The following is a 13,277-nucleotide window of genomic DNA, read 5'->3' as shown; positions in this document are numbered from 1 at the left end:
AGTAAAGGCAGCTTCGTTTTCTGTTACTTTTTCACATGGTATAATTATATGCAAGCTTGCAGAATATCCTTAGAATTTAAAAACTAGGATTACCAGTGAAGGAAGATATCTCTCTTCTTAATACAGTTTTTACAGTGGTAGAAGGAATTTTTGAGAATTGGGTTGTCATTGACATGTTTTCTTTGGAATTTTTCTTTTCTATTTTACTTATTCTATAAATAGTGATTACTACCTTTTTTCTCCCTTAAATTAGCATCATGTAATGAACATGAGGAAAACAGAGGTGAATTGAAGAAAAAGAAAACTGGTCCAGGCAAAGTAAGTACTTGACTTCTCTGGAAATAAATATGAATTCCCAGGGTATGTGGTTGGCTCAGCAGTTCAGCTTCTACTTGGATACCCTCATCTCAAATCAAGATGCCTGGGCGGGGCCGGCGCCACAGCTCACTAGGCTAATCCTCCGCCTAGCGGCACCGGCACACTGGGTTCTAGTCCCAGTCGGGGCACCAGATTCTGTCCCAGTTGCCCCTCTTCCAGGCCAGCTCTCTGCTGTGGCCAGGGAGTGCAGTGGAGGATGGCCCAAGTCCTTGGGCCCTGCACCCCATGGGAGACCAGGAGAAGCACCTGGCTCCTGGCTCCTGCCTTCAGATAGGTGCGGCGGCGGCCATTGGAGGGTGAACCAACGGCAAAAGGAAGACCTTTCTCTCTCTCTGTCTCTCTCTCTCTCACTGTCCACTCTGCCTGTAAAAAAAAAAAAAAAAAGAGCCGGCGCCGTGGCTCAATAGGCTAATCCTCCACCTTGCGGCGCCGGCACACTGGGTTCTAGTCCCGGTTGGGGCGCCGGATTCTGTCCCGGTTGCCCCTCTTCCAGGCCAGCTCTCTGCTATGGCCAGGGAGTGCAGTGGAGGATGGCCCAGGTGCTTGGGCCCTGCACCCCATGGGAGACCAGGAAAAGCACCTGGATCCTGGCTCCTGCCATCGGATCAGCGCGGTGCGCCGGCTGCAGCGGCGGCCATTGGAGGGTGAACCAACGGCAAAGGAAGACCTTTCTCTCTCTGTCTCTCTCTCTCACTGTCCACTCTGCCTGTCAAAAAAACAAAAAAAACAACAACAACAAAAAGAAGATGCCTGCGCAGCTGGCGCTGCAGCTCACTTGGCTAATCCTCCTCCTGCGGCACCAGCACCCCGGGTTCTAGCCAGCACCCTGGGTTCTAGTCCCGGTTGGGGCACCGGATTCTGTCCTGGTTGCTCCTCTTCCAGTACAACTCTCTGCTGTGGTCTGGGAGGGCAGTGGAGGATGGCCCAAGTGCTTGGGCTTCTGCATCCGCATGGGAGACCAGGAGGAAGCATCTGGCTCCTGGCTTCGGATCAGCGCAGCGCGCCAGCTGTAGCGGCCACTTGGGAGGTGAACCAACGGAAAAGGAAGACCTTTGTCTCCTTCTCTCTCACTGTCTAACTCTGCCTGTCAAAAAAAAAAAAAAAAAAAAAAAAAAAAGCCTGGGTTCAATTCCTGGCTCTGCTAATGTGTACCCTGGGAGGCATGTGATAGCTCAAGTACTTCGGTCCTTGCTATCCATGTGGGAGACGTGGATTGAGTTCCTGGGTCTCAGGCATTTCAAGAGTAAACCAGCAGATGGGCTCATTCTTTCTCTCTCAAATTAAAAAAAAAAAAAAAAAAAAAAAAAAAAAAAATCCCTTGTGATGGACCACATCTCATCTAGGACAGTGAATTTTTGAAGATTGACTTAACAGACTTCCCAACAGCCTTATCCCCCTCTAGAAATCTAGGCTCTCTTTTATTTTTATTTTTGTATTTTCTATTCTTGTCTCCATCTACCCTGTTCTCTCTAACCACTTCATAGAAGCTACTTCTTTTATTAATTTGTGATTATTTCTTCATTTCCTAGTATGCCATGCAAAGACCTTTGAATAACGTATTTTTAATTTCCTCCTTTTATTACACCAAATGCAAAATATAATTCATTGTACATTTTTTAGCCTATCATGGAAATTGTTGTTTATCAGTATATTGAGAGCTTCCTGCTACATGAATATAACCTAATTAGTTCACTATAGAGGGATGTTTGGATTGTTCTAGTTTATTACAGCAGTGCTATTATAAGGTAAGTTTTGGGGCTGCTCCACTTATCCAGGTCCCTGCTATTGCACCTGGGAAAGCAGCAGAAGATGGCCCAAATACATGGGCTCCTGCTCTCATATGGAGGACCCGGATGATGCTCCTGGCTCCTGCCTTGGGTCTAGCCCAGTCATGGCTGTTTTAGTCATTTGGGGAGTGAGTCAGCAGATGGAAGCTCGCTCTCTCGCTCTGTCCCTCTCCCTCTCCCTCTCCCTCTCCCTCTCTCCCCCTCACTCTCTCCCTTTCTGCCTCTCTACCTCTCCTTCTTCCCCTCTTTCCCCCTCTGTAACTCTGCCTTTCAAATAAATCAATCTTTTTAAGAGAAGAAAGAAGAAAATGTTAAGTTTCCAGTAATGGGATTTCTGGGTTGTGTTGGGAGGCCCCCAAGGCCACCTTCAGGTTAGGAAATTCACAAGAGGACTCACAGGACTCAGCATGTGGTCATACTTGCAGCCATGATTTACTGCAGCAAATGGAAAAGGCACATAGGACGAAATCTGGGGCAAGTGTCCCTTCCAGTGGCATCACACAGGACAAGCCTAATCTTCCTAACAGTGAGTTGTGACAGCACATGTGAAATACTGCTGCCTAGGGAAGCTTATTATCAATGCCTGGGAATTTTAATAAGCTCCAATCACACAGGTATTCCTTGCTTGGCATGTACTCAAGTTTCAGACTCCCACAAGGATTTTGTGTTTGGTATCAACCACATTGTTTGTACAAGCATTTTAGACACAATGAGCCACTCTTATCAGTTAAAGTAGTGGTAACTCTCCCAAAATCCAGATTCTCAGACTCCAACCAAAGGCCAACCTTGTAAGCAGGATTCCAGGGGATAGCATTCAGATTTGCTCATTTAACTCTTCTATACCTAGATCAAAATATAAATGCCAATTTCTTTCTCTGGAGGTACCATTTAGCACTGATGCCCTCATGTTAAGTGTCCTGCTTTTTTTCTTAAATCTTAATTTATTTAAAAGAGAGAAAGAACGACAGATCTTTAACCTGCTGGTCCACTCCCCAAATGCCTACAACAGCCAGGACTGGAACAGGCCAAATCCAGGAGCCAGGAACTCAACTAGTTGAGCCATCCCCTGCTCCTCCTAGGAAGCTGGCATGGGAAGTGGTGCCAGAACTCAAACCGAGACACTCCCGTGTGAGATGTGGGTATTTCCAGGCAGCATCCTAACCACTGCACCAAATGCTTGTGACCTGATTACAGTTACCCCTTTCAGAAGCGTCACATCACTCTCACTGGCTGAAAATCAACTTCTTGAGGCTTTATGGAGAAAAAAAAAAATCAGTTCACAGAATGCTTCCCCAAATAGATTACTTAATATCATTAATAGAAACTGTTCTGTTTCAGTTTTTGTTTGCTTACAGGCACAGGGACAATTTTTTTTAAAGATTTATTTATTTATTTATTTTTTAAACTTTTATTTAATGAATATAAATTTCCAAAGTACGACTTATGGATTACAATGGCTTCCCCCCCATACTGTCCCTCCCACCCACAACCCTCCCCTTTCCCACTCCCTCTCCCGTTCCATTCACATCAAGATTCATTTTCGATTATCTTAATATACAGAAGATCAGCTTAGTATACATTAAGTAAGGATTTCAACAGTTTGCTCCCACACAGAAACATAAAGTGAAAAATAATAGATGATTTTTTTTTTAATGATGATGAAATCAGAGCAGACCTGTTGTCATGTTTAATCCCAGTGAGAGTCAAGTTGGGAATTGATAATTTCTTTTTTTTTTTTTTTTTTACAGAGGATCAGTTTAGTATGCATTAAGTAAAGATTTCAACAGTTTGCACCCCCATAGAAACACAAAGTGAATTATATTGTTTGAGTACTCATTATAGCATTAAATCTCAATGCACAGCACATTAAGGACAGAGATCCTACATGAGGAGTAAGTGCACAGTGACTCCTGTTGTTGACTTTACAAATTGACACTCCTGTCTATGGCATCAGTAATCTCCCTATGCTCCAGTCATGAGTTTCCAAGGCTATGGAAGCCCTCTGAGTTCTCCGACTCTTATCTTGTTTAGACAAGGTCATAGTCAAAGTGGAGGTTCTCTCCTCCCTTCAGAGAAAGGTACCTCCTTTTTGATGACCTGTTCTTTCCACTGGGATCTCACTCACAGAGATCTTTTGCGAGTGTCTTGGCTTTCCATGCCTGAAATACTCTCATGGGCTTTTCAGCCAGATCCGAATGCCTTTAGGGCTGATTCTGAGGCCAGAGTGCTATTTAGGACATCTGCCATTCTATGAGTCTGCTGAGTATCTCACTTCCCATGTTGGATCACTCTCCCCTTTATTTATTCTATCGGTTAGTGTTAGCAGGTATTAGACTTGTTTATGTGCTCCCTTTGACTCTTAGTCCTTTCATTATGATCAGTTGTGAACTGAAATTGATCACTTGGACTAGTGAGATGGCATTGGTACATGCCACCTTGATGGGATTGAATTGGAGTCCCCTGGTATGTTTCTAACTCTACCATTTGGGGCAAGTCAGCTTGAGCATGTCCCAAATTATACATCTCTTCCCTCTCTTATTCCCACTCTTATGTTTAACAGGGATCACATTTCAGTTAATTCTCAACACTTGAGAATAACTGTGTATTAATTACAGAATTAAACCAGTCATATTAAGTAGAACAGATTAAAAAAAAGATTTATTTATTTATTTTGAAAGAGTTACAGAGAGAGGGAGAGATAGAGAAAGATCTTCCATCTCCCACTGCTTCCCAGGTGCATTAGCAGGGAACTGGATTGGAAGTAGAGCAGCTGGGACTCAAACTGTCACCTGTATGGGATGCTAGAGCTGCAGGCAGGCCTAACTCACTACATCACAACCCTGGCCTCGTAAATGAATTCTTCTGAATAAAATAATCCATCTTTTCTTTGCAGCTCCCACCAATACTTTCTTCCAAATATCCTGATGATGACCCAGACTACTGTGTGTGGGTCCCACCTGAAGGTAGATTGTTTCTCCTTGCCTTATCCTCTGAGACTGATTTATTTATATTGTTGAATAGGTGATATATAGATATATAGATAGTTTTTGGCATTGTAAATATTTTGTTTTATTCACAGCAAAAAGCTATGATTATAAAAGTCAGTGAGATTATAATTTTAAGTATGTATATATCATATATATACATATATAAAACATACATGACAATAACAACACAAAAAATAAAGGAAGGGGGAAAACTATATTGTGATGTATATTTAAGGTTCCAAATAGAAAAGCTATAAGAGTATTTACTGGAAAGTATCCCTTCTGGTGGAATAGGTAGATTAAAAAATCTAAAGAGAAAGAAATGTCAAGCCAGTTTTGACACTTACTCAAGCAGACAACTGTTAAAAAATAATGGGTCACTCAGATAATTCTGAATATTAGCTGAATATTTGATGATACTAAGAAATTATGGTCACTTTTTTTTAAAGTGTGAATGATGTTAAATTTTTTTTTGAAAAATCCTGAGCTTCTAGTAACATATGTGTAAATGTTCAGAGATAGGATGATTTCTGTATTTACGGTGAAATAATCCAATGGTGAAAGATGAGGGAAGGTGGAAGAGGATAATAGATGAAATAGGAGTGATAATTGTTAAAGTTGGGTGATAAGAACATGGAAGTTCATTCTGTTTTTCTATTTACTTTTCATGTATTTTAAATTTTCTCTATACAGTTGAAAGAAAAATGTTCTGGGTATGCATTACCAATCCAATTTTTTTCTCTAAACACATTCAAATATTATCAGTTTCTTATTAGTTCTTGTGTTTATATGTACAATAAAGTACATAGTATTTCACCACTTTTTTTTTACACAAATGGAAGTATAATCTGCACCTTGCTATTTTGCATTTAGCACTATTTTTTTCTTTTTAAGATTTATTTATTTGGGGCCAGCAGTGTGGCATAGTGAATTAAGCCACCATCTGCAGCACCAGATCCCATATGGATGCCAGTTCGAGTCCTGGATGCTCCATTTCCAATCCAGCTCCCTGCTAATGTGCCTGGGAAAGCAATGGAAGGTGGCCCAAGCACTTGGGCATGTGGGAGATCTGGCTGAAGCTCCTGGCTCCTGGCTTTGGCCTGGCCCAGCCCTGGCAACTGCTGCCATTTGGGGAGTGAACCAGCGAATGGAAGATTTGTCTCTCTGCCTCTGCTTCTGCCTTCCTCTCTGTAACTCTACTTTTCAAATCAATAAATAAATCTTAAAAGGATATAAGATTTATTTATTTGAAATGCAGAGTTACAGGCACATGGACAATTTTTTTTAAAGACTTATTTTGAAAGCGTTACAGAGAGAGGGAGAGAAAGAGAAAGATCTTCCATCTGCTAGTTCACTCTTCAGATGGCCTCAAGGGCCTGGGCTGGACCAGGTCGAAAGCAGGAGTCATGTGGGTGCAGGGGCCCATTTCAGGTTTACCTGCTATGCCAGAACACTGGCCCCACACTTAGCACTTTATGGAAATCCTTCCATAGCTAGTTACAGAATTCTTGGTTTTTTTTGTTTGTTTTTTAATCGCACCATAGTTCCTTTTTATGGTATGGCTATACTTTTCCTTAAACAGTTCTCCCAGTGAATATTTACTGTTTCCAGTCTTTTGCAATTAAAAATAATCTTTCAATAAATAACTTATAACATTTATAGTTTTAATATATATATTTATAATATACAAGGTACTTCAAAAAGTTTATAGAAAATTGAATTAAAAGACGCTTATTTTGGTGTAAAAAAATTTTGAAATCTATGCATAGTTTTTTCATAGAATGCATTTCCCATAAATTTTTTGGTGGTTCCTTGTATAAAGCATAGAGGTGCATTGATTAAAAAAAATTCATGAATGTTAACATGCTAAATCAAAGGCATGAAATTTTTAAATTGTTATAAATTGCATTCTATAGAAAGTGTATCAGTTTTGTGATCATATATATTCCCTTAAGGAATGTGTGAGATGGGTATTTCCCCAATATGCATATCAGCATGTTGCTTTTCATTTTTTTCTTTTTTATTTTTTTTAAAGAGTTTGTTTATTTATTTGAGGGGTAGCGTTATAGACAGTGAGATGGAGAGATAGAGAGAAAGGTCTCCATCTGCTGGTTCACTCCCCAGATAGCCACAACAGCTGCAGCTGAGCAGATGCAAAGCTAGGAACCAGGAGCTTCTTCCCAGTCTCCCATGCAGGTACAGGGGCCTAAGTCCTTGGGCCATCTTCCACTGCTCTCCCAGGCCGCAGCAGAGAGCTTTATCGGAAAAGGAGCAGCCAGGACTAGAACTGGTGCCCATATGGGATGCCAGCACTGCAGGCAGAGGATTAACCTACTGCACCACAGCGCCAGCCTCTACATGTTGCTTTTCTTCTGAGTGGTGTTTCTAATATACTATTTAAAATTTTTTTAATTAATTTATTTTTACTTATTTGAAAGGGAAAGAGACAGAGACAAAGAAATTTTTCTATCTGCTGATCTACTCCCCAAACTCCCAGAATAGCTGGGCCTGGGCCAGGCCAGTGCCATGAGCTGGAAAATGGGAACTCAGTGCAGGTCTCCCACATGGGTGGCAGTTACCAAGTACTCGAGCCATTACCTGCTGCCTCCCAGGGTGCCCATTGGCACGAAGCCAGAATTGGTAGTGAGCCAGGACTTGAGCCCAAGTATCCCAATAAGGAAGTCTTAACCGAGTGCCAAATGCCCACCCCTCTAGCACACTATTAATGAAATTTGACAGCAGTGTTTGCTTTCTTGTCTGCTAATAAGAGTAAGAGTGAAAAAGAAGACTGTATATGAGAAATTACACATAGAAACTAAAATTTCTATCAGAAGAAAACTCTCTGTGTTTTACTTTTGGCCTTCTGGTTTTTTGGATATCTTTTGCCTCCTAACTCTGGAAGAGTAAATGAATCTCTTTCTTTTCATGTGCTGCGATCCAGGGCAAAGTGGAGATGGCAGAACCCATCTTAATGACAAGTATGGCTACTGATTGCTTCAGAATCCCGAAGGAAGACCCATGGACATGCAGCCTGGTACATCTGGGATATGTTTCACACTTAATAGGCAGAGAAGTTCAAATGATGGTAAAAGCTTGTGACTGGCCTTTTTGCCCATGCTCTTGGTTTTCTAAATTTTATCTGCTCATTTGATTCTCCTGAATTTGGTATTTATGTTTAAAAGTATTTGTGTATATATGTAAAAAGGAAAGCCTATACTTTGAGAATTAGTAGTGAAAAACATGACCCTATTAAAATGATAAGGCAAAGGTGTCCTAATGTGGATTTAAGGTTTACAGTGTCTTTTGTTAAGATTTGGGGACTATGTTTTTCCTAAGCAGTAGAGTGTATCTGGCAGTTAGGTTGTAGGATTCATTGGTAACTCCTCCTCCTAACAGGTGAAATAAGAGATTATTTCGAGTGTGACGCGGATGTTCCACTTACCACTGGAATAAACACAGATTCACCATGGGGGCTTCCTGCTGCCTCCAGTGGTGATCATCCTGCCAGGTTTGAACACAGCCCCTGACTTACCAGGTTAACCGTAGCACCACCTCATGCAGGCAGGCACTAGCCCTGATCAAAATTCAGTAGTTGCAGCCATTTGGGGAATGAACCAGCAGATGAAAGATCTCTGTAACTCTGTCAAACAAATAAATAAATCTTAAAAAAAAAAAAAGAAGAAGAAGACATATAACTATAAGTTCTGGGGATGGTAGATATTGTCTTGTGTCTAGAGATGCTGAAAGCAAATGGGACTCCATATTCCAAAAATAAAATCTAAATGGGTAACTTACAAGCTAGGATCAGTAGTTGGTGGACTTGATTTAACAGCGGTGGTTGGTAGGACTGGACATGACGCTTAGCTCCCTTTTACTAAACAGGAGACTGATCAGATGTGTGAAATTCCGAGTCTGAGTTGTGTCATCTGTGAGGCAGGGACAGCAGTGGGGCAGCAGTGCTTCCTGCTCCCAGAACTTCAGATTTGTTCTCAGGCCCAAATGAGATGATGTAGGTGGAGGTACTTTCGGGGCTTTCAAGATATGGGAATGGTTACCACAAAAAGGGGATGTGGATCCTCACCTCTGGGCCTGACTTGCCTCATCTCTGAAGGAGGAGGAAGGATTAGATCAATCCCTCGTGACCTCGCTGCATGTTAGAATCCCCTGGAGAAAAATTTTAGATTTTTAATTCTGACACTTGGGTCGGACCTCAGACCAGTGTAATCAGAGGCAACCCCTCTTAAAAGTGCTCCAGGTGACCCTAAATGTACAGCCCGTGTTGGAGAACCCCTAGAGCACTTTATTGTGTAGCCAACCTTTTCTGTTTAGGGCCAGATGCTTTAGGCTTTGCAAACCGTACAATCTGTCACAACTGCTCAGCTCTGCTGTTGTAGTGCAAGCATAAATGAGTGAGTGTGTGTTTATAAAAACAGTGCAGGCCAGATTTGGCCCACAGACTACATAGTTGGCTAACCACTGCTCTAAACTGATTCATCTTCAAGTCTTATATGGCTCAAGATGTTCTTCATGCCATCTTTACAAAATAAGGTATGTCCTAGTGCATGGGTATTTAAAAACTGTATTCAGAAGGCTAATTATCCCCTTCTGAACTGTATGGGTTGCAGTTTTATGGTTACCAGAAATCAGGGTAATCCAGTCTCTTTTCTCAGAAAGAACAGTAATTAGTCTTGAAAAATAAATTCTGGGGCTGGTACTATGGCATAGTAGGTAAGCACCAGCATCCCATATGGGCATCGGTTCAAGCCCTGGCTGCTCCATTTCTGTTCTAGCTCCCTGCTAATGCAGCTGGGAAAGCAGTGGAGGATGGTTCAAGTGCCTGGGCCTCTCCATCCATGTGGGAGACCTGGAAGAAGCTCCTGGCTCCTGGCTTCAAAGTGGCCCAGCTCTGGCCAATGCAGCCATTTGGAGTGTGAACCAGCGGATGGAAGACTCTGTGTGTGTGTGTGTGTGTGTGTGTAAAACTCTGCATTTCAAATAAAATAAACACATCTTTTTTTTTTTTTTTTTTTTAGATTTTATTTATTTATTTGAGAGGTAGAGTTACAGACAATGAGAGGGAGAGACAGAGAGAAAGGTTCTTCCCTTGGTTCACTCCCCAAATGGCCTCAACAGCTGGAGCTGCGCTGATCCGAAGCCAGGAGCCAGGAGCTTCTTCCCGGTCTCCCACACAGGGGCCCAAGCACCTGGGCCATCTTCTACTGCTTTCCCACGCCACAACAGAGAGCTGGATTGGAAGAGGAGCAGCCAGGATTAGAGCCAGCACCCATATGGGATGCCAACGCCACAGGCAGAGGATTAACCTACTGCACCACAGCACAGGCCCCATAAACACATCTTTAAAAAGAAAGAAAGCTGGATTCTGTTAGAGCAGGAACACAACAGACAACTGTGTGCATGATGCCCTGGTCAGTGTCCTGGCCTCCCCAGAGTTCTGTATCGCCTCTGTCTCTGTTTAACAAGCAATAGGAATCCACTGGGGCCTTAGCGACATTGAAAAAGAATGGTCAGGCTGCAGTGTGGAGAAGGGATGGAAGAGGGCAAGAGGATGTCAGGAGGCTAGGTGAGGGATTATGAGGGCTTGACCTAAGTGGGGGTTGAGCTGGAAAGAGTATTTTTAAAAATATTTTAAAAAATAGAATGGGTGATGGGATTCTCTGTGGATGAGAGGGAAGGCATCTAGGACTCCCAGATTGCCAGCTAGTATATCTGAGTGGATGGTGGCTCATAGTGAGGTCAGAGAAACATTGAAGGGCATCGCCTGCAATGCGAGCATCCTGTATGGGTGCCGGTTCGAGTCCCGGCTGCTCCACTTCTGATCCAGCTCTCTGCTGTGGCCTGGGAAAGCAGTAGAAGATGGCCCAAGTGCTTGAGCCCCTGTGTCCCAGGCTCCTGGCTTCAGGTCGGCACAGCTCTGGCCGTTGTGACCATCTAGGGAATGAACCAGAAGATGGAAGACCTACCCCCCTTTTGTCTCTCTGTAATTCTGCCTTTCAAATAAATACATAAATCTTAAAAAAAAAAAAAAAAGAAGTGTTGAGGTTGAAATGCAGAAATTTTAAGTTCCGTTTTGGACAAGTTAAGCTTGTTGCCCTTTAGATACACTTAAGTGAAAGTGTCAAGGAAGCAGTCAGACATCTTGGATCTTGGTAGAGAAACCTGGAGGATGGTTGTGGTTTCCAGCAAATGAACCTAAGAGTCAGACTGGTGAGGTTACAGACCAGGTGACAGACAAGAACTGTGCGGGCACCTCCCAGTCTTAGAAGGCTGGTCTCCTGGGAAAAATTTCCTGGTTATGGGTTCTCATTTATTGGACAAGAGTAGGGTGGGGGTGGGTAGTATGTGTGCCACAGTGGGCAGCATTTTGGGGAGAAAAGGTCAGGGTATTTAACATTAAGTCTCTCTGTTCACTCTTGTAGTTTTCTAGGGGTCTAAATCTTTTTTTTTTTTTTTTTTTTTTTTTGACAGGCAGAGTGGACAGTGAGAGAGAGAGAGACAGAGAGAAAGGTCTTCCTTTGCCGTTGGTTCACCCTCCAATGGCCGCCGCGGCCAGCGCAGCACACTGCACTGATCCGATGGCAGGAGCCAGGTACTTATCCTGGTCTCCCATGGGGTGCAGGGCCCAAGGACTTGGGCCATCCTCCACTGCACTCCCTGGCCACAGCAGAGAGCTGGCCTGGAAGAGGGGCAACCGGGACAGAATCCGGCACCCTGACCGGGATTAGAACCCGGTGTGCCGGCGCCGCTAGGCGGAGGATTAGCCTAGTGAGCCGTGGCGCTGGCCTAGGGGTCTAAATCTTATGTAGAAAGGCAAAACTGTGCTTTCTTAACTATTTTGTTTAATTAAAAATTACCAGTAATATAGCTACATTTATTTAGTTCCCCCAGTGTGCAGGCAGTGCACTAACTGGTTGATGTGCATTTTCATTTCATCTTGAGTTGTTGAGGTAAGTACTGTAATTTCCTTCAGTATATAGTGGAAGACACTGAGGCCCAGGAGGATAAAACTTTTTTTTTTTTTTTAATTTATTTGAGATGTAGAGTTACAGACAGAGAGGGAGAGACAAGAGAGAAAGATCTCCCATCTGCTGGTTCACTCCCTAAATGGCCTCAGTGGCCAGAGCTGAGCAGATCTGAAGCCAGGAGCCAGGAGCTTCTTCCAGGTCTCCCACGTTGAGTACAGAAGCTCAAGCACTTGAGCCATCTTCTACTGTCCCAGGCCACAGCAGAGAGCTGCATAGCAGAGGAGCAGCAGGACACTGGCACCCATATCAGATGCTGGTGCCGTGGGCGGAGGTTTTAGTCCACTACACCACAATCTGGCCCTCTGTCTCTCAGTCTTTGCCTCTGTCTGTAACTCTTCCTCTCAAATAAATAAGTAAAATCTTCTAAAAAATGTTTTTATTCCCAAAACAAAGGATATTTAGAGAAGAGGAAAATATGCAAAGGGAAGAGATGAAGCATGAACAACACCACAAAATTAAATGTACAAGGAGTTTAGCTTCCCTGTAACATGCCCGTTTTGATTCGGTTATTTCAGATGAGCATTGGAACTTCATTTTGGAAATGCATCTGCTGAAGTCGAATCATTATCATAAACAGACTTTATTGTTGCATTGTGAAGGAAAAGACACTAGCCCCAGATTCGGAGACTTGCACTGTGTGGCTCTTCCATGCAGCACCCTGGTTACCCAAGCGAAGCCTGAGAAGACTAGAGTGATCTGAGCATGTTCTTCAGGGTTTCTCAGCGTAACTCCTCTTTGGTCTGCAGGGAAGAAACCAGGGCTCTGAGAAACTGTGGCTCGCTCAGAATTCCAGTTACCACTTACCTCTCTCTGACGCCTCAGTTAGCCAGGTACACAGCAGGCTTTCTCTCAACTGGAAAATCATGATAAAATATAGTTTTATCATATATATGCCCCATCTGTCACCAAGGATGTTGAGAGGGTCAGATAATGTACGTGAAGAAGCCTTGAATGCCATAAAGTGCTGTACACTAAAGTGTTTCCTGTTTCCTGTGGCCTCTCTCCCTCCTTCCCTCTCCCCATCCCTGAGTGGTTTTTCCAGTGCCTTCTGCAGCCCTCGCCTCCGAGTGTGGAGACGGGAT

General features: G+C 43.1%; 1 protein-coding gene across 1 annotated transcript in view; it reads left to right on the top strand.

Moving 5' to 3' along the window:
* SLC4A1AP (solute carrier family 4 member 1 adaptor protein) overlaps positions 1–8,435 on the top strand; it is a 44,744-nt gene extending 36,309 nt beyond the window's left edge. The window contains exons 12-14 of the mRNA XM_008254588.5: positions 254–318; positions 5,059–5,128; positions 8,094–8,435. Coding sequence (XP_008252810.3) covers positions 254–318; positions 5,059–5,128; positions 8,094–8,143 — 185 coding nt within the window. The 3' untranslated portion in view covers positions 8,144–8,435. The remainder of the gene's footprint in view (positions 1–253; positions 319–5,058; positions 5,129–8,093) is intronic.
* The last annotated feature ends 4,842 nt before the right edge of the window (positions 8,436–13,277 follow it).

Source organism: Oryctolagus cuniculus, chromosome 2 (assembly GCF_051225735.1).
Source record: "Oryctolagus cuniculus isolate XC-2025 breed Fujian yellow rabbit chromosome 2, ASM5122573v1, whole genome shotgun sequence".
Lineage (NCBI taxonomy): Eukaryota > Metazoa > Chordata > Mammalia > Lagomorpha > Leporidae > Oryctolagus > Oryctolagus cuniculus.
The sequence above is the reverse complement of the archived record's forward strand: the minus strand, read 5'-3'. Positions and strand labels throughout refer to the sequence as shown.